The 19703-nt window shown below is 42.3% G+C and overlaps 7 protein-coding genes across 7 annotated transcripts; 2 read left to right on the top strand and 5 right to left on the bottom strand.

The window, feature by feature from the left end:
* Positions 1 to 1375: 1375 nt before the first annotated feature.
* BCIN_09g06020 (hypothetical protein) lies at positions 1376 to 2501 on the bottom strand. Its single transcript, XM_024695268.1, has 3 exons — positions 2382 to 2501; positions 1780 to 2310; positions 1376 to 1727 (listed from the first exon to the last, which is right to left on the bottom strand). Exon 2 carries the CDS (start codon positions 2289 to 2291, stop codon positions 1782 to 1784), a length of 510 nt encoding a protein of 169 aa, XP_024551062.1. The 5' UTR covers positions 2292 to 2310; positions 2382 to 2501; the 3' UTR covers positions 1376 to 1727; positions 1780 to 1781.
* A 3025-nt stretch (positions 2502 to 5526) lies between these two features.
* On the bottom strand, positions 5527 to 7888 carry BCIN_09g06010 (hypothetical protein). Its single transcript, XM_024695267.1, has 6 exons — positions 7372 to 7888; positions 7267 to 7324; positions 6499 to 7216; positions 6364 to 6430; positions 5934 to 6315; positions 5527 to 5888 (listed from the first exon to the last, which is right to left on the bottom strand). The coding sequence occupies exons 1-6, from the start codon at positions 7741 to 7743 to the stop codon at positions 5629 to 5631; spliced, it is 1857 nt and encodes a 618-aa protein (XP_024551061.1). The 5' UTR covers positions 7744 to 7888; the 3' UTR covers positions 5527 to 5628.
* Positions 7889 to 8043: 155 nt separating this feature from the next.
* BCIN_09g06000 (hypothetical protein) lies at positions 8044 to 9938 on the top strand. The gene is made up of 2 exons (XM_024695266.1): positions 8044 to 8885; positions 8937 to 9938. The coding sequence occupies exons 1-2, from the start codon at positions 8161 to 8163 to the stop codon at positions 9796 to 9798; spliced, it is 1587 nt and encodes a 528-aa protein (XP_024551060.1). The 5' UTR covers positions 8044 to 8160; the 3' UTR covers positions 9799 to 9938.
* Positions 9939 to 10559: 621 nt separating this feature from the next.
* On the top strand, positions 10560 to 10980 carry BCIN_09g05990 (hypothetical protein). Its single transcript, XM_024695265.1, has 2 exons — positions 10560 to 10806; positions 10856 to 10980. The coding sequence occupies exons 1-2, from the start codon at positions 10603 to 10605 to the stop codon at positions 10922 to 10924; spliced, it is 273 nt and encodes a 90-aa protein (XP_024551059.1). The 5' UTR covers positions 10560 to 10602; the 3' UTR covers positions 10925 to 10980.
* Positions 10981 to 12591: 1611 nt separating this feature from the next.
* On the bottom strand, positions 12592 to 13250 carry BCIN_09g05980 (hypothetical protein). Its single transcript, XM_024695264.1, has 2 exons — positions 12777 to 13250; positions 12592 to 12728 (listed from the first exon to the last, which is right to left on the bottom strand). Exons 1-2 carry the CDS (start codon positions 13189 to 13191, stop codon positions 12646 to 12648), a joined length of 498 nt encoding a protein of 165 aa, XP_024551058.1. The 5' UTR covers positions 13192 to 13250; the 3' UTR covers positions 12592 to 12645.
* Positions 13251 to 15674: 2424 nt separating this feature from the next.
* On the bottom strand, positions 15675 to 17228 carry BCIN_09g05970 (hypothetical protein). The gene has a single exon (XM_001551708.2). The coding sequence runs from the start codon at positions 17158 to 17160 to the stop codon at positions 15820 to 15822; it is 1341 nt and encodes a 446-aa protein (XP_001551758.2). The 5' UTR covers positions 17161 to 17228; the 3' UTR covers positions 15675 to 15819.
* Positions 17229 to 17426: 198 nt separating this feature from the next.
* Positions 17427 to 19561, bottom strand: BCIN_09g05960 (hypothetical protein). Its single transcript, XM_024695263.1, has one exon. It carries the CDS (start codon positions 19206 to 19208, stop codon positions 17619 to 17621), a length of 1590 nt encoding a protein of 529 aa, XP_024551057.1. The 5' UTR covers positions 19209 to 19561; the 3' UTR covers positions 17427 to 17618.
* Positions 19562 to 19703: the final 142 nt, after the last annotated feature.

Here is a 19703-nt window from a genome sequence, read left to right as displayed (position 1 = left end):
TATCGACTCTCGAGTGAACAACGTGCCGGAAACGTGAGTTAATCTAGAACAGCTCTGGTGGAGTAGCTAGATAAAGCTTGCACATCAGCGAGCAACAGCCAGCCATTCACTCCACTTTGTCAAGAATGTCAGTGTCTATAGTGGAGCTCTATCTGATTATTACATGGACATTGGAAGATAGGTATTGAAGTGGGAAGTATTACATTTGTCAATTTAACTACGGTAGGTTCAAGAGAGTTGGAAGCTCTGATATGGTCCATCTCACGACTGTCAGAAATGCCGAAAAATCCTATGTCAAAATCAAGATCCAATGTTAATAAATCGAGGTTCAACTGTTGGTTTCTTCAGTGCACATTCTCATTACTTGCTACTCCCCAGAATCATGGACCGGAAGAACCTCGGGGAGTATATGGATGTACTTGCCATTTCTGGCTGATCGTTGATATCGGTAAAATTATTCCGAACGCTCAACGTCTGTCAAGTGTTTGTAGAAACAACTCCACTACAGTCTTCAGCCAATACCAAACATATCCCATTATTCCGCTTCTTGATAGTACATGATAATACATCTGTTGTATACATATTCAACCATCTTGATATCAAGATCATCGAACGCCAGAAGATATGAGGCAGGGGGAAAAGGTAGTAAGAAGAAACATTGGCAAGAAGGGGAAAGCATTTTTTTATTTCTCTGATAACATCCGACATTGTTAGTGTTGTTGTATCCAAGAGTCTAGAGCCACCACGGAACTCGTGGAAGTAGAGACTCCTCCGGCCAACGTAGCGTTGGCGTGTAGACGATATAACCAAGATGAATTTGTTTGACCGCGAGGAAGGTAGCGAACCTACGAGGTTGAATACGATCAAGGCAAAAATTGAGATTCAAGGGAGGCAACACGAACGTGGATGAGTATTAAGTATATGTGAATTTTTTTTTTAGATATACTGGGACACAAGTGAGATCCAAACGTTGTGAACTTTGGCATATAGTAGTACGAGTCATAGCTGAAGCAAAGCAAAAACAAAAACATCGCAGACGTCAACTGGTATCTTTGGGAGTCCATTCAAAAGATTTCGACTCCGAGAGGAGAGAGCATCAAGTACAGCAGTAATTGGACCGAGAACAAAAATGAAAGTTACATCATGGTTTTTAGGAAAGGTTGAAGTACTGATATCATATTATGTCTTCCATTTGCACTCATTCGTGGACCCTCTGCGTTGTAGCCGAGAGCATCCAGAAGGTAGACTTAGGATGCGGCCACCATTTTTGACCGTGTGCTCTGGTGGTCCATCAAGAACAAAGGAACCAAAATTTCCTGTTTCTCAAGATGGAAGTTGAAGTATATGGGCTTGTCCGTTTTGTATTCGTACTTTTTGACTAATCATTCTGCCACTTTTCATTTCTTATGTATGTTTGATGTGTGATAATATTTCTTCTGCATGTGCATCTTTACTAGGCAGCACATTTTTATATCATACATGTTCGAAATTATCCACGAGATAACCCAACAAATTCCAAGACCACCGTCGAACTTCGTTTAGATCAGATCCCAGGGTATATTCTCGAGCTTTGAAACCCCCAGACTCTTGCCCTTTCACACCGAAGGAATCGCCTGACATGGAAGTATGCTTTCGATTTACCGAAAATGGCGATCTAAGGATGCCGAGACTGAAGGCAAGCCGAAACGAAAACGCCCGCGAACGCCATCAGATATTCAATTGGAAGCCTACAATAAGTAAGTGAGGAGTTCAAGACATGAGAATCAGCTAGGAACTTACTCTTAGTATTTGGTACCAATCTCAACAACCATATCAGTTTGTTCAGTGACCCTTGTTTGCACGTCGTCACTCTTGAGATAGGCAGTATCGCAAGGATAAACGGTGCATCCACTTCGTGCGCTGTGGACATTGCCCTGGCCAGCTGGGTAAACAAAACGGATACCAGAGTTATCGGTATTGTTGGTGATGGCGCTGGCATCGTAGTAGGTTTTGCCTTCGAACTTTTGCCATTGAATCTCGGCTTGAACACGGAAGACAGGGACAACCGAATCATACTGCTTAGCCATAACAGTACCTCCCCAGCCATAAGGCATTTCCATAACGAAGCTCTCTCCACCTTTGTGGTGAATGTCCGCAATGTCCTCACACTCAGGGTGGGATGTAAAGGAGAGGATTCTGTCTATGTTATCCATAGAGATGAAGTGGATTGTGTTGCGGGGAATGACGCTGGCAAGCGCAGCTGATGAGCTGAGGCCCACGGCCATCACGGCTATCTTGCTAAGTAAAACCATGGTTCAGGCTTGAGAGCGACTTGATCCAAAAAATCACAAAGGTTAGCTTCATGGGGAGCAAGTGAGTGATCGAACGTGAAAATTACTTACATTTATCCGAGCTTGCTTAATAGCTGTGTGAGGTGGGAGAGGAGAGGAAAGAGGATGAAGGAGAGACTTGGTAAATTTGAAGTTAAGAGGAAAAGAGGGGAAAACAATGCTTTTATAGTCTTGTACATTAGACAACGAACTAATGACTTAGGATTATAATAAGCAGAACCAACGTGATCACAGCCTATGACGATTGCCATGAATCGAAGCAAAAGTTCTGTTTTTTCTAGCCAAAGCAGCGTCATCAACTCGATACGCCTCAAGACGTATGCGCTACAATTGTATCTCAAGATTAGTCTGAGTCTAGACTGGAGAATTCCAAATTGGCAATAATGCTAATTGTAGGTCACCTAGCTTGAACACCTGTAGTCTACATCATAGAATGTGTCGACTTCAAACATCACTATTAGTAACAGATAGAGCATGATAAAGACATCTCATGGAAATAAAATTCGAGGCCATGTTTAAGCAAGGAATTTCAGGGAACAAAGTTGGATATAGCAAAGAGGCTTCAATGGATGTCAATCGGAACTCGAAATTTGAGCCTAACCCTTTAAGATGATACGTGGGGCACGAAAAAAGGAGAGAGTAGCGAATTTATCCACTTCGTCAACTCATCCAATTAGATTGTTTATACAAGATGTTGAGATGTATCAGCGGATTGACTTAGATGGCTCAGAACCATCTGTACTGTCTTCTACTTCTTGAGCACAAATTGTATGCATGCGTTATATATGGAAGTGAGACTTGAATCCGAATTCTTCGAAGCCCCTATTTAGATATCCTATGTAAGATGCAGTGAAAAACCAGCACAAAATTAGACAATCTGATCATCAATTTCTTGGAAGACGAATAGGTTAACGCAAATCATTCGGAACGTCTGTACTCCATAGTTGCTTTCCTCCATCAACGCTCTAACTTCTATCGCCTTTGATCTTGAAATCATAGCATCATGAAATCCCATCTCAACAACACCATGAATAATAGTTTCCTCAAGTTGCGTCCGAAATTTCCAAATCCGAGTGATTTACATACTGCTTAGATAGATACAAGGTTTCCAAAGATCTTGATTCTACACTCTAGGTACTCTTGACTGTTGATCACTATTATCTAGTCTGTAAGAAAGGGGCAGGTTTCGTGGGAAGTCAGCGACGGCGGCGTCATGATGGAGACGGCGTCATGATGAACCTCGAAGTCTGCAAACTTTTACTAACATCTACTGCCTTCCTTCCGGCGTATCTTGGTAATGAGGAGACGTAAGTCGCTGTGCTACGCAATTAGTGCTCATGCTCCTATACCAAAACCATCATTCTCATTTCCTATAATCTGTTTAGTGGCCCTCAATGCTCTCTAGCCATCGGTGCCTTTACCCTTTCTTCATCATGCTATTCAGACCCACCTAACTCCAAACAAGTTTTCATAGAGTTAGTAGCTTCTTTGCAACAAAGGCACCATAAATTCATCATCAAATCGAGGCATCCGATCCGAGGAACTCCAGACCTGGTCCAAAAAAAAAAGAAAAAAAAGTCTCTTAAGCGACTAGGATGATTCTCTACCAGCTACGAAGATGCAAGTGACGTTTCTTCGGAAGATTTCACAGAGGAACATGGCAAGTGCAACCCTAATGTATATAGCTATCGAAACAAACCAGACATGAAGCCGGATATAGTGCAATTTGCTACAGGTTCCTTGGTCGTCAGGCTGTCAGTCGTTAGTTTATTCTAGCTCGATTTCAATTCTAGCCTTTTGACGCGCAGACGCCGATCCGCTAAATCTCAGACCCCAAGCCGCTAAGAATCCTAAACCACCATGATAGAAATAGAACAGCTTCGGTTTCAAGAGGCGAAAGTAGTAGATCCTATGATGACTAATTACGCGAAAAAAAAAAAGAATTCCCCTTTTGACTTGCAAGTTGGCACGTGTTTAGATATTACCATATCTTACTGTGTGAGTGGTCTCGGGAATACTAGCCATGCAAACTTATCTCTGTCGGTAGAATTTCAAGCCCTAAGAACATTGTGTAGCTAGTAGCGCAAGGCTGCAAGGCATGAAATACATGTATAGTTACAGCTTTCAAAATACCCATCTTCATTGTAGAATATTGCAACTTATTGCGCAACACACTCTTAATGAGTTTGCAAAAGAGCTTAAATTTGAGGTTCTAGGGTTGTAGTAAAATCTGCAATTTTCATCTCGGTTGAAAGGGTCTCTAGGCGAGTAACAGCAGACTAGTGTTGGTACCTACGGAGGACAACTCCACTCAATATGCAACCTGGATCGACTTGACCAGTCCCAAACGAACAGCCCAAAAGCCCACGATAGTTTTCGAAGTCTGCAAACCTTGATTTTCAACAATTTAAAACTCTCAGTGCCTAGGCCCAGGCCTACATCAGAAGCTCTAACGCCTTTTCAAAGAATCGCTGATCCCAGACCTGTAACCAAATACAGGATTCTTGTATTCTTTTCAAAAATTTAGATTGAAAGGACGCCAAGCGACACGCCTACCAGTCGGCAAAACTGACTTGAAAAACATGAAGTCTCTGGCTACGGCAGACTTTCAGTTTTCTAGACTGATTATCTCAAAAGGTAGTCCTAAATTATTCATGGAAAATTATTAATACATCCATTTCAATATCGCAATATGAGCAAGTTAATCTCATGCCAAAAAGTCTAATCCCCTGCACAAGTAACATGAATTCTAGCTATTCTAAGCCAAACCCGATACTAGTACTTTTAATAATCACAGCTTCCATCTTTCCACGGCGCTCATATATTCTACCCTCGTATTTCCGTTGGTGTACTAGAATCTACAGAAGGGCATGCGATCTTTCCTGAAGTTCAAATGTTAGAAAGGTAAGTCAGTTTTTATTGGGGTGGTACGCCAGTATTTCATTTCACTCTTGTTGGAATGAAAGTTATCATGAACATGCAACTTTTATAATGTCGAATGAATTTAATACTTATTCCCAAATAATCCAATGATGGAGGGCTCTCTTATGTATATGCTACAGTAATCACCATACTATTGACCTCGGTAGGCATAGATCGTTGGTCGTGAACAGTCCAGTCTTCTTCGCCGAAACCTCAAGCTCAAGTTCTGTATCACTTCAAATCTTTACATAAGTAAACGTCTCTAGTTCTCCAATGAACGGTAATTATATTCATTGCAAAACTAATTACGAGATAGAGATTAGGTATCGATGACAATTTTCAAAGCTCTTCATTTTTCATATCTTCATCATTGCATTCATTTGACTTGAAGTTTTCCTTCATCCTCCGGGGAGACCCAGAATAGCTTTTTCAGTCTTCTCTCTTTCTCATCCCTCATGTATTCATCGAAATGAATCGCGACCGGATCCAAATTACCGCCTTGATATGCCTCTGGTGCTAAAAACGCACATTTATCGGCTTCTTGTGCAAGATACCCACAGACATGCATATGCAGCAAGATCGCAACGCGTTGGCTCCCCCGCTCTGTAAGGCGCCATTCTTTCCGTGGACTTCCCTCTACTCATTATTAATAGTGAATTAGGCAGTGAAAGCTGTTCTTACCATCTAGGAAAAAGTCTTGATCTTCTGATCGTCCCTCAAAATTAATATCAGTGTTAAGCCAGCCTGAAGTATCAAGCCAGAACACCGATTTATCCCCCTCAAATTGTAATCGATCCACCACAGAATGCGTCGCTTGTTCGAGTTGACCGCGAAAAGGCCTCATTACAAATATCGGGATATCAACTGCTCGGTGTTGTGGATAATCGTATTGTGAAACTTCTGCCATTGTTCCAGAGTATTTGGGATATGCCAATGTTCTGATTGCTTTGATTAACGAAACGTAGGTCTTCTCGAAAAGTACACTCAGTTCCCATGTCGTCATATTGTATTCTTCATTGTAAATTCGGAACGACTCCCAGTCAGCATTGCCAATGTTGAGAATCTGAACAAGTTAGCTACTTGAACATGAAGTGGAAATCGAAACAGTTACCATTACATCTGGAATATAGGATTGGAAGAGCCATGGTTGCGCGTATTGTCCAGAGCCAAGTGGTCCACTGCATGCATTAGAAGGTTCAAAACGAAACAGGACAACCAAGGAACTCAAGAAGACTTCCAGACGTACCTTTGGAAGAAGACGTCTGCTAATCCTGCTGGACTGCCCCTACCACCGATACAATCTTGTAGTAGGCACATCCCATCCATTCCAATAGTTACATGATCGCTACCAAGCATTTCACCAGTCAAATACTCCCACCCCATAACTCCTCCTAATATTCCATTTGCGACATTAGATGCTATTTGGTGCTTTCTTCTGTCAAGGCCTGTCATAGAACCAGGTAGATCAGTCAAGATCTCCAACATCTTGCGCCGAGAAGCATTTTCTGGGAAGCCACTATCCACAGCATTTATAGATATTCCTAACTCCCCATTCTCTACATTTCTTTCAGAAAATGGTAGAGTTGAGACTGACATTGGATTCTGAACTGGAATCAGTTGTCCATTCTCATCTATCCACACCCCAGTAAATTGAAAAGTCTCTATTGCATCCCTGCCGATCATTGGTGCAATGATTCGAATAATGTGAGGAGAATGAGGATCAAGATCGTTCGATCGTACAACCACAAGCGATGTTGCGTTTGGAAGTATAACATATTCTTCGTCATCAACTTGGGCAAGCAGAGAGATAGGTTCCGCGCTTTTATCGTCTAATAATGCGGGAAATGCAGATGTTGCTGTTTTGTTTCGAGCATCTGTCCTCTTAAAATATGCTTGTTGATCTTTGTTATGGAGTGATATTAGGATAGTGCTACTTCCGTTGAAGGCGATATCGAGATAAATGCCTAAGAAAACTTCGTCGGAGAACCACAGATGATGTCGCGAGGGAGCATACCTGGAAATGACCCATCTTTTCTCGTACCATCTAATGTCGAAGACCAACGACCCACATACTATGTTACGTTAGCATTCGTCCTTGTGAATCTACATGATGGCATACGCGTATGTAAGGATGGCTGGCGTCAATGAAGCGAAGTCCTTCTAGTGGTGGCTCTGTTGTGGAAAGTTTTGTGTCATATTGATAGAAATGTATTTGCTGCCGTTGTTGACTCAGCCAGAACCAGAAACAAACAACAATTATTACGGTGAGCCATATAGCCTTGTGAAGTTGCTCCAGGTTGGCTTTGTAAAGTCGGCGGGGTGTCTCTGACTGCTCCTCTTCGTCATAAGCTGGTGGCGGACTCCTGAAATCCACGCCATTCCGCCAATTTTCCATCGATATCTCTGACCATGGTGTTGTATTGTTGGTTGGTGGTCGAAGAGGCGTCTCACTTGTTGCGGTTGGAGTTGATAAAGGAGAGATGTAAACCATTATGAGCAAAAATCGGTCAAAATCGGTCAAAACTGAGCAAAGGAGCAAAGGAGCAAGATTGTAGCAAGAAAAGGCCAAAGAAATCTACAGTGATCAAAATGTGAAGATTGTGTTCATGCTCAACTCTATCACGACGATAGATTTCTGAATATAGCAAAAACTTCAAAGCTGGCAGGAACCTTTCCCGCGACCTTGGTGGCATCTTTCCCAGACTTGCACCTTCCGTATTTCGCCATCACGGCCAACCGCAATACTACGAAGCAAATGAAAAGGAAGCTCAAGAAATTTAATAGCTGGTTTGATTCCTCGTCTCCTGTTCTATTGTTTCGATCGGGGTGAAGTTCTAGAATTTGCCAGTTGCGAGCTACAGCATCCTCCTTTTCGTCATTTCTCTTCCTGCTCTGCAATTCATATGCAATGGCAAGAAGATTTGCGAAACGCCTCATTCTACCGCTTGCAATCCTTTTCTGGGCTGCCCTTCTTATCTCGAACCTCTCCCCTTCCCAACACGGACATCGAGCCCATAGCCGCGAGAAACACAACACCCCCATGCGAATTCCAATATCTCGTCCATTCAAGAATTATTCAAAGAACAGGATTCAGTCATGGACATATTCAGGTAGTGGGAATTCGAAAGTTACGGTCCCGCATGCTTTACTACAACTCACAACGCATTGCTCCGACCCGGTTAACAAATTCACGAACCATCTCAGACTTCCTAATGTGCTCTACAATATTTCCATGAAACCCAGGCTTGGGTCCCCCGAGTCAAGAACTTTCTGGAACCCAACAATCTTCTCTCTGCCATATTGGGCAAAGAATCAGTATTTGATCGTGAGCATGGTGTACTTGAAGGACCGTGGCTACCGAGTCAATGTTTTGTGTGAAGCAAATATTTGTCACCCACAAACTGACAATCGTGGACATCTGCAAGAGAGAATTTGTACAGATGATGATATTGAAGTTCTCGGTGGCAATGGAGGAATGAGATGCGAAAATACACCTATTGAAGTGACTGTTCCTCCAACTCCAGCAGAAAGTTGCCAGGAAAACCAGGAAGGATTGGCTGATATTCCTGGCTTTCATGATCCTAGAATCTTCTATTCCGGAAGAGGGGAGCCTATACTGATGATATCTTCTCAGTAAGATTCTCTTTCTATCTTCCCAAATACATCCCACTAAATAATTTCTAGGTCGCGATATGCTTGCATTGGGCTGTGGTCTATTGATCTTCGTTCTGTATACCCTGGCTTGGAAGAAATCTTCTCATCTTCACCCAAAAGCTTCGGAGGACCACTCAAGTCTTATCCTGTTCTGACCGAGTTGACACGCAATCCACGAGAGACCCGAAGATCATACGAGAAGAACTGGTTTATATTTTCACCAACTCCATCCTCATCATACGTTCATTATGAGCTGACTTCTTCACAACGCACCTTCGCAAAACTCATTGGTAATGGCTTCACAACAACCAATTTGACCTATCAGAACGAGATCCCTTGTCTTATTGACGCAACGCCAGAGGAAATAACTCTTAATAGATACATGGCAAATGCTACTTGGCACCAGGCCACACCTGCTTTAAAACTGATTCTTTGCACTCGATCCAATAACACTTGTATTCTCGAGACCCCAGATATTGTTTTTATTGCAGCTATTCATCGCAAACACAAAAATGTCTTAGACCTACCAATCCGCTATGAAAGATATTTTGTGATGTGGGCAGCAACACCTCCCTTTAGTATGTTAGCTATAAGCCAACATCCAATTCTCTTTGCAAATGAAACGACAACTGGCTGGACATCCGACGAAAGTTGGGATGATGTTCCAGAGGCTTTGTCCGAAGGCCGTGGGCTATGGGCAAAACTCACTTACACCACAACCATTGCGTATGCTTGGAACAGGGAAGATGGGGATATAAAAGATAAGAGTGTAGGATATCTAGATGATGAGATACTTCTTAGTGTGGGAGTGGATGATCATGATCAGGTTTATGGAAGAGTTCTTGTGTCTGAGTTGCTACAGTGCTTGAGGATTTGTCCTGGTTTGATGTGAGCGCAATTGGAATGAAACTTTGGAGGATTAGGAGCAATGGTTATTTCAATGATTGAAATTTGAAGAAATAGATAGTTTCGAATGTGTGCATTTATGGAGACTAATTGATTTATGCTAGATGGAGATAAGACGCAAGATTAATTTCAACAACTACAAGTTGCCTTAATTACCATTCTGCGAGGTTATGATACTTAAAGGCCACAGTGATTCTCTTGAAATTGTTTGCTTAAATACAGCACCTACGTTTCCTCCTCGTCTTATCAAATAAATTTGGATGACTGAAAGTTGCACCCCTCGTTCCACAGAGTGAAGGCCATTTTGTAGAATCCTCCGGTCGAAATTTCGGCGAAGTCGCTGTTGAAATGATCTAGAATTAGTACAAATTTGATGTCAGTAATTTGACCCGAAATGCACGAGATTATTAGTGACCCCAGAAAAGTCGTCTGTATAAGATGAGGCCTTTTGATGACTTAGTGTTGGCCTCAGAAGTTGGTGGGTTTATGGCCATCACAAATGGAGAAGAGTATCTTCCGGTCGAATATGAGATGTACGGCCACGCTAAGCTAACCTTTTTCTGCTCCTTGGAATGGCCGAATACTATTGATGTTGCTGAACGGCATGTGTTAGTGCGAGTCGGGCATGCGTCTACTTCGTCAACGAGGTCCGAAATGTGTGGCCGCCAACAGATACTGGTAGGATTTTCCCCCAAAAATAGATCTGGCCATACTTGCTCGATGCTATAAGTATGAAGTGAACATTTTGACAACGATAGATATATTTGATTTTTGGCAAGCAAGAACAATCATGTCTGCGGTTGATGGAATTGTTAGCTTTTTCGTCTGCATGGATGAAGAGTGTGAGAGGATGCGCGAGATAGAGGCGGAAGGATACACAACCTGCGCGGAGAAAGAAGAACAGGGGAAGGAGAAGACTAAAGATAAATGCGGACATGAAGAGTGGGAGGTTATTATGAGTGTGGATATTCCCAACAGAGAAAATATTTTATTGGTATGATTTTTCAAGCGAGTTGGATGTTTTGATTTAACACGGTGACTAGGTACCAAGCTCCTGTAGCTCTGAGTTCATGAAGTTTACTCACGATAGTTCGCTTCTTCACGCGGCTTAGATCACTTTCAGATTCATGGAGTTTACGAACGACTTTTTGGGAGTGAAGTGGATACACCCACGATATCTTTTTGAGTGGTTCATGTGTATCGGGAGATTTGAACACACTCATACCTTTTCTTTAATTCTGACTCCCCTCCTCGAAATTGCTATCCAGTTGTCTTTTGTTGAATGTACTGTATTCGTCTGTCATGTAGATGAAGAAACTGATAGCGAAACAATGGCATGGATCCAGCTCATGGGCCACTGAAGTAGAGGAAACTTTCATGCTGCTTCTGATGTAGCTCATATCGACGTAATGTTCTTTGTAACAATCAAATTCGCTTGAAAATGAAGAGATTACGTATATATCTGTCTTAAGACTACTCTCAAGATGACTAATTGACCACTGAAAACCTTTCATATTCGAGCCGATGTGGTCGCGTGAGTTGTGGACATCAGTGTGTACGTGTAAGTACCAAGTTTCTAACAATGCAATTTGACTTCCTGTGAATTCTCCCCGAGCTTAAATTTCTTATCTAGTCAAGTTAAGCTTGACTATGGAGTTATCAACACGATGCCTAGTCATAACTCGCCATGACTAATGTCGAAACGCTTTACACTGATTCATGAAATATCGAGATTCGGATGGTCGTTTGGCTTGTCAATTAGTTGTTGAGTTTTAATGGTATTTCTACAACACACTTCTTTGTTTCCTGATGTATGAAGTTCCTAAGCCTACCTGGATATTCCTTTACGAATATGAGGCCCTTGTAGATTACTTGACAGAAGGTATGGTGAAGATATAGCATATTGGAGGCAGAATCCAAAGCTAAGTAATGCGGCTACACAAAATGGTTTCGGGACATTTCAAGCTCAGCTGAGATAAACCCATTCCATGATACCATGAAACGAGTATCACCTTTCGACTTGAAGTAAAATCTCGTTTAACTATTAACTTGACAACTGAGAAAAAAAAAAGATATATCAATAAACCTTCCCGAAATCCTCTCACACCACGATACCCCCATTATCCACATCACCATATTTTACAACTCAAAGAAGCATAACCTGGCTTCAACTAATCAAAGCATCAATTAAGAAAAAATGAAACTCAAGGAAATCAAAGAAAGCCAAAGGAAAGACGAAGGCAATAAGTTCTGGGTCCAAAATGCCCACTCTATCAACCCGCCTTATGAAATCCCTTTAGTATGTTGTCTCTGATACTGCGATCTGCAATTGTGTGGGGGAGTTAGAGGGGGGTTGTAATCTGGATGTTTTCGATGCACACTTCTTAGAAGCTTTGGTGCTCGTGTCGGAGTTCTTATAAGTGGAGATACCGGTCCAGTTGATTTGAGCTTTGCGGATTCCGAATAGGATGAGAACTTCTTTCCCCTAGATACAAACTTAGTAGGTCTTGTTGTTGAACGCGGACGTGAAAGACCTACTGCTCACCCGGCAATTCCACTCATACAATATGGGGAACTTTTGTCTTCTACTGGAATAGCGCCATCTTCCATACTTGCATCTCCTCCAGATATAATTTTGATGTACAGAATGTTGGGCTTCAGGGGCTTTGTGCATTCGAGATTATGGGTTCGGTTTCCACAAGAGCCGTGGGCTGGAATGAGGAGTATGACGAAAGGTGACCTGTACTGGGGACTGGAACAGAGGACGGTGTGTTTGCAATGGATGTGGATACTGATTCATGGACTTTAGAACATCTATACTGATCTGATCTACCTAGGTAGTTATTTGACCGCTCAATTCTGTGATGGCAAAATCGTTCACAATCTGTATTCTATTTGATCTCGAGATTTTGATACCTGTAACTGTAAGATTTCGGTTGTAAATAGGGGTAAAAGTAATCTTACTACTATCTTTCAAGTCATCTAGACTGTTATTAACATTATTATCGATATCTTTTGATTCAGGGGCTTGTGATGAGCGTTTCTGTAAAGTTTTTGCCGGTATGGAATTTGTTTTTGCGGCTTGGATAGCTCTTTCTGATGGGAAGGAGCTGAATCTAGACATGGGAGGTTGGAGATCTGCTATAGAATTATCCTTCAACTCAGTCTGTGAATTTGTCTCGTCCTTGATATGCCGTTCCTTGCCTCGAAAATATTGGTTGGTATTAGCCCCGGGCGGAGGTATCATGTGTGTTATTTTCAGTGCCGTCGGCTCTGGATATCTGCAATCAAGGTCCCAAAATGAAGGCTCAGGACCCTCAAACACGTTGAAGTTTGGGAAACTGCTTTCAGTATATTGCCACCGGCAATTATAGCCCATGGAGAAAGTAAGTGCAAATCGTTCGCCTCCTATGATTGTAAATACTGTTTGAGAGTTTCTTGAATTGATATCGCCATCGTGAGACGGACATGTGTTGCATTTTTTCGTGTCCACATTCTGAATTTGAACATTTAGTTTTCGGTCTGTAGCATATACCGCACGATGTGCAGCCACAACTTAATTTTGGACACATCCAACCCCCCGAAATGGCTTTGTTCTCTGCATCGAGAGATTTGCAAAAGTAAAGGGGCAGGGATTCAGGAGCTGCTTCGCAGCGGCAGCATTTCCATAGCATGGAGATCTTTCGAGCACGCATCTTATTTTTGAGTATGGTATCGAGAGTCATTGTAAAGCCTGATAACCGAAGTCGATTCTTGTTGTCTTTGTAAATGTTGCGTGCTCTCCTTCAGAACTGCCGACAGCAAAAACCATATCGAATTTGAAAGCAAGATTTCTGACTCAATTTCCGGGAAAATTCATGTTAAGACTCATTTCCTGCTTAATATCCACAGAATTCCTCGCAGTAAATACGTTGAGTAATGGGGCTTTGGGGAATTCATGATTACACCTTAGCATATTGATGCCCAGTCATATGACACAAACTTAAAATGCGTCATAATCAAGGGGCAATTTCTCATGTGTTGAAGACAGTACATGTTATGTGAGCACTCAAAGCCCTTGGACTAAGATCTTTATGATCTACCGTCAATCAAGTAGAGACTCTCTTGATGAGACTTCTCTGGATGGACATCCTGTGATACGTGTGCGTCCATACCCTGACATCAGTCATATACAACCTATCTCACATACTCCTGACATTTACCAGATACGATGTGATGGAATGAAATGAAGATTATATTTTGACCTTTGCACTAACCTGGAGTACGAAAATCAGTAATTTGATGCAAAATGAAGAATGAAATGAGAGCCTGAGGGCCATATCCAGAATTCACTCGCAAAACTATTTTTGAGTAAACATCTACTTGACATTAAATCATCTAATTTCACTTTTTCAGTGTAGGCTAGAATGTTCTTTTATGAGAACTACGAGTAAACAGAACCTGATTCTATCTAGATTCGCAATTTCCTGTACTACTGTTGGATTCTTATTTTATACGGCGTTATTCTGGAACAATGTTGGTGAATCTTTACAGCACAGCTGTTCTGCAATTGTGAATGATATGTTGTCGTATTGCAAAAATTTCAGCTACTTAATAGACATTCTTCTCATCCTCTATCCCTCTTTCATCTTACAACAGTTCAAGTCCAAAATCAAGTTCTTCAATAACACACAACTCTAATATTGACCATTGATCAACCCAAGTCACCCTATATCAGCAAGCTCTCAATCGTCTCAATCAACTTCATCCTCCACCAAAACAAAGAGTTGACATCATCAACAGAAAATCTCACCATGTGCTATCAGAAGCCCAATAGCATCGTTTCCCAAGACCAAATCACTCCAATCCTTGCCGGAGATGTCATCATGAATGGCCCAACCAGCCTCGGCGAGTTCGGTGGCCCAGCTGTCGATGCCGCAACAATCATGAACTGTTGCAGATGTGGTCAGAATACCTATCTCATTGCAGGTGCACCGGGAGCTACTTCTTGCAACAGCTGTGGTCATTATGAATGCAACGACTGCGATTTCTCTTAAATCACCATCATCATTGATCAATATTTCGAACCATCAAACTCGATTAGTGCAGAGGTCCGGAAGATATTTTGGTTATGGATGGTTTGAAAGTTGGTATTTCGTCTGATCAACTTCGCTCTCAGGTGCAATACGGAAGAAACTTTAGAATATATGTTGATGTGCGTTTCTGCGGGAGTCGGGTTTTCTTGCTAGGTGGAGTTTGGTAGGAAAAGTGCAAGTTGGTGGGAATTCAGTTGTCATAGTTATCATAGGACTTAACATGCACGGGAAAGATACGGTCCCTCCAGTTGCCTAGATCAGTGTATCAGTTAGTATCGGGTTGCTCTTCGAGCACCTAATACTGAACGATACTAAACACATCAAAAGTCCTTTTGATAATGCTATGTCCGTTAGAGCAGAAATAGATTTCCATCACAATTACTTTATATTAATAAAGCTTCTTCAATAACTAGTCTGGCGTGATTCATTACCAATCGTGAAATAGGTAGCACAACAGAAAGCAAGGATTCGCTTATTTGGACGCACCATTCGTCTGTAGCCATTCTGATGAGAATGAAGGGGTGAATCTCGGCAAATTGTTGCGAGTACGGAATAACTATTTCTTCGAAAGGATTAGGTTGGCAACAACAAGAAGTAAGGTTATATGTTATATCCATTTGACTTTAAGTGATGCTGTTCGAATCGCTTGAGATTAAGGTAAGATTATAGATGTGAAACACGGCATGAGAGATGCTTCGGCGTCGATTTGACATTTGAGCTAGAACGATCAGAGGACATGTCGGGTCATTTACAAAATACAACGGATATTGCAGTAGACAGATTTTTTTATTTAAAAAAAAAATACATTACTATTCCATTTTGGCTGCTTCTAGGGGTATAAATAATCAACAAACCAACTAAACAACAAACGCGCCTTCTCTGAGCGACTCCAAACGTGTCTTTGCTCTTGCTTCGTTTGAAAAGGAACCTTGTTACAGACAACAAGGATAATAATTTGACTCTCCATCATTGAAAAGATGAGTTCTTGCACCTCCATCATCAGAGACCGAGAAAGAACTTCCTCGATATCTTCCCGTGGAATCACGAGCGTTCGCAACAGAGGATGAGAACGCGCTCCCAGTGATCCCCAAGAAAAAGTGGCTGTTAAGCATCACTCCCATATCAATAGCACCTTGAAAATCAAAACTTAGTTTGTTGATGGTCTTCAAAGTATTGGCATCTTTCTCCGCCAGTTTCCACTTATGTGTAACCTCCCAGCCTCTGGCTTTTCCGGCCTCGACGAATTTCAACACTTGATTTTGATCTCCGCAAGCCAAATAGACCAAAGGTTTTTCCTCGCTAGGGCTACCATATTTCTGCCATGCGCGGTCCAACGCATCTAGATCTTTCTGAAGCTGGCTATCAAGGGAGCTCCATATTTGATCAGATTCTACTCTGAAATGCACTCCATAGAAAGGTCGATCTATTTGAGTCAAAAGTCGATCGACGACCCGCCGAGGAGGTTCTTTAAACCGGATGAGATATCCCAGGTCATTCCATAACTTAAGATCTTGTCCAGTCGCATCGTCAGTGACTCTAAAGATTAGGAACTGGGGGTTAATCTCTATGGCAATTATACCGGCACCATGATCAAGCTTGTTGCCAGGATTCAACAAAAAGAGTTGTTCTAATTGAGTGTATTGAGCGTCAAAGAAATCTTTGAAGCCCCTTCCTTTCCAGAAATATCCCTTGAATAGCGCAAGCCCCGGAGCAGTTTTGTCCGAGAGTTCAATTGGCCAGCGATGCTGCACAGTAACTTCACCCGACTCGATTTCACGAGGCTTGATAATTCGCATCTGTGGACAAGCTTTCTTCATTTGCTCTAGTAAATGAGCTTCTTCAAACCATTCGCCATAAGCCATGGATGCCTTTTCATTGAACCGGTTGAGTTCTTTCAAGTTATCTTTGTCGCGAGAGTGAATCGATGGCAAAATTATTCCGTGGCCAGACTCTAAGGCCATCTTCAAGCAAACCTTTACTTGAGACACGATTGTAGTCAACCCCGCAAATATGCCACTACAATCCAAGTACACCTCGTTTTTCTGCCATTCCGTCTCCTCGCACTGTTGTTTTAGAGCTGGAAAATCATAATCTGCCGGCTTATCTACCGAAATTACTTGTTCAAAATACCTTCCAGCTTGAGAATGTGCTATATATGCGGAGGAATATATGCTTTGAGTAGGTCGCACTGAATTCCAACTATGATACAAGATAACACAAGATATCACAATTAATGGCAAGAATCGGAGCAGAGCTCCAGGACGAACAGTCATAGTGGGTGTATGGCCGGCATTGAGGAGGAAATGAAGTTGGGGTAAGGTTATGGAGGTGTGGGAAAGTCAAATTTTGGGCTATTTTGAAATATTCTGGTGGCTAGTAATCTTATCTCCCACTTGATCAAAGATTGTGAAGTTACATGTGCAAAAGCCCGTTCCCTGTAGATGCATTTTGCCTATTGACCTCGGACGGACTCCGCGGGGTAAACTTGCGAATTTTGATAAGGTGGCTTCAGGGGTACATTAACAAAAGCGGCACGATCTGTGTTAACGAACCAATTGTCGTTATTCATTTTAAAAGCACCGCATTAAGGGCTGCAGTCAGACAATTTTTGAGGTAACTGGCCGAGCCGGTTTTTGCCATAACAAGGCACGATCCATGACGTCTAATCTAATTACACAACGCCCAAACGAGCTGACAAGTACATCGATACCCAATGTTCGGCTCCATAATTCTACAAACGAGGTGATGGTGCAAGAGTTCTTCTGTATAGCCATTGCGCAAACCTCACACTAGGTTCATCGATCAATCTCGTAACAATCTCCGCAATCCAAAGTGTAACAGGGAAGAGGATCAGATGGGGAACAAAGAAGCTCAGCTCCATCCCGAACAGCCCGGTTTTCGAAATTGGGAATATATTGGTCCACGGTAACATTTCATCCGATATCTCTTGTGACCAGCCGACCGCCGAGTATAGTCTATCGCCTAGAAGTGTCATGATGGGCCCATGCACAAGATAGAAGGCGAAAGATACATGGCCCATATATTGGCAAAATCGAGTTTCAAAGAAGCTCTTTAGCCATGGAATTCGAGGAATAGATGCCACGAGAAATGTCGCTGCAAAGAAAAGGTAGAACCATTTGTAATCAAACACGGCTTGTGGCTTCAAATAGGATAGATAATACCACCCAGGAGTGTTTCTCAATACCTTCTCATCCAAATTGAAAGAGGGCACACCTCCAAGATACATAGCGGCAACGAAGAGGTTAGAGAAAATGAGCTCTTTCCAAGAATCGAATCTGGAAAAGAAATGGGGCAAGTCATCATTTTCGGCGAGCAGATCTAGATCGCAGAGAAACATGCCAGCCATAAACATTGAATTTTGGGCGCCATCTGCGATATACATGAAGTAGTAAATTAATCCGAGCTCGAGGTATAGTCTCGCATTTCGTGAGCATCTTGAAAATGCCATAAGAGCCGCATAAATGGTAATGGAACCTTTCATTTCAACTGGTATTGACCACACATGGACATTATAAGAGAGCCAAGGATCTCCGCCAGTCCTGAAGATGTAGCTGAAGTTCTTCATCTCCAAGTACCATTTCCATACCTCACTGGCCCAATTCTTTTCATGTTCAGACCTCGGCAGTGGATAGAGATTGAACTTGTGCCATATGGTGAGATATATCAACGTCGTGGCGATTACTGGAAGCCATAATCTTATCCAACGTCTGAATAATGCTGATGCCAGATTATCTCCAAGCTTTGCCAAATCTCCAGATTGAATGAGCATCAATGGCTTTCTGGAGAGAACATATCCTGAAATCACGAAAAACGTGGTCACGGCGAGATGGCCACCTGTGAAGAATGTTCGAACGAAAGGTAATTGAACCGCATAGTACATCTTCTCATAGCCAAACCCCATCTCCAAGATCCAATTGCCGTTCGCTGCGGTGTGGGCCCATAGCTCATGATGTAGAACATATACCAAGAATGCTGCATAACCTCTCAATCCATCAAGCCAGGCAGTTGCATGGAGTGGTTTTGCTGGCGCTCTCGTTCTACTTAGAAATGAAGGCTTTATGAAATCCGGGCACAGCTTTTTAGGTTTCCAGTATTTCGTAGGTGATTTGGTGACGGTCGGAGACAACAATGGGTGATCTGTTTTGATCTCCTCCATGAACCCATTGTCGAGGATACCTTGATATCCGCGAGGCATTTTCAAAACACCTTCATTCACAGGCTTGAAGATTGCGAAATGATGCTGAGAATCAGATGGGATAAGAAAATTAAAGTTGTAAATGAGTCTTGAAGAGAGTGTCATTCATGCCAGCATGCTGTGCGAAGCCATGAGCATTCAGAGTCATGCATGTCTCAATTGATCGGCTTTCCACACGCAGACACGGTTGGTGCTGCTATTGAGTCGTGAAATACAATCACAAGCAATAATTGACAACGTTTAGCTTTTCTTCGTGAAATTCTTCCCCGAGGTTCGTGCACGTCCAATAATGCGGGGTGTACGGGGTGCAATCCATATCAAAAGTGGATTATATTGGAGAAATATTGGAAGATCAGCGGGAAGTTCTCACGGCCTTTTCATCATCTTCATGGGTACCCTCGTACCCCAATATATTGCGTTGTTCGTGTTCATTCACCCCTCAAGTCTGTGTGTTGATCGTGATGTGGTTTGTTGTGAGCTAATCACGGAGGTAACATGGAATATAGGGTTTAGCTTCGGCAAAACCAACCGTTAGAGCGATCTGATTGGCGAACGACCGGCAAAGACACCATCCACGTAAATTTTTCACCAGCCATTAAA

This window comes from Botrytis cinerea, chromosome 9, assembly GCF_000143535.2.
Source record: "Botrytis cinerea B05.10 chromosome 9, complete sequence".
Lineage (NCBI taxonomy): Eukaryota > Fungi > Ascomycota > Leotiomycetes > Helotiales > Sclerotiniaceae > Botrytis > Botrytis cinerea.
The sequence above is the reverse complement of the archived record's forward strand: the minus strand, read 5'-3'. Positions and strand labels throughout refer to the sequence as shown.

What these genes read in the sequence shown, in the direction of transcription:
- BCIN_09g06010 (XM_024695267.1), bottom strand. Translation starts at nt 7,743, where the DNA reads ATGGTTTACATCTCTCCTTTATCAACTCCAACCGCAACAAGTGAGACG. An exon ending in CCTATATTCCAGATGTAATG is followed by an intron (nt 6,316 to 6,363) that starts GTAACTGTTTCG and finishes TAACTTGTTCAG; the next exon opens with ATTCTCAACATTGGCAATGC. An exon ending in TCAAGACTTTTTCCTAGATG is followed by an intron (nt 5,889 to 5,933) that starts GTAAGAACAGCT and finishes AATAATGAGTAG; the next exon opens with AGGGAAGTCCACGGAAAGAA.
- BCIN_09g05980 (XM_024695264.1), bottom strand. Translation starts at nt 13,191, where the DNA reads ATGGGCTATAATTGCCGGTGGCAATATACTGAAAGCAGTTTCCCAAAC. An exon ending in AGATGACTTGAAAGATAGTA is followed by an intron (nt 12,729 to 12,776) that starts GTAAGATTACTT and finishes TTACAGTTACAG; the next exon opens with GTATCAAAATCTCGAGATCA.
- BCIN_09g06020 (XM_024695268.1), bottom strand. Translation starts at nt 2,291, where the DNA reads ATGGTTTTACTTAGCAAGATAGCCGTGATGGCCGTGGGCCTCAGCTCA.
- BCIN_09g05960 (XM_024695263.1), bottom strand. Translation starts at nt 19,208, where the DNA reads ATGACACTCTCTTCAAGACTCATTTACAACTTTAATTTTCTTATCCCA.
- BCIN_09g05970 (XM_001551708.2), bottom strand. Translation starts at nt 17,160, where the DNA reads ATGACTGTTCGTCCTGGAGCTCTGCTCCGATTCTTGCCATTAATTGTG.
- BCIN_09g06000 (XM_024695266.1), top strand. Translation starts at nt 8,161, where the DNA reads ATGGCAAGAAGATTTGCGAAACGCCTCATTCTACCGCTTGCAATCCTT. An exon ending in ATACTGATGATATCTTCTCA is followed by an intron (nt 8,886 to 8,936) that starts GTAAGATTCTCT and finishes AATAATTTCTAG; the next exon opens with GTCGCGATATGCTTGCATTG.
- BCIN_09g05990 (XM_024695265.1), top strand. Translation starts at nt 10,603, where the DNA reads ATGTCTGCGGTTGATGGAATTGTTAGCTTTTTCGTCTGCATGGATGAA. An exon ending in ACAGAGAAAATATTTTATTG is followed by an intron (nt 10,807 to 10,855) that starts GTATGATTTTTC and finishes CACGGTGACTAG; the next exon opens with GTACCAAGCTCCTGTAGCTC.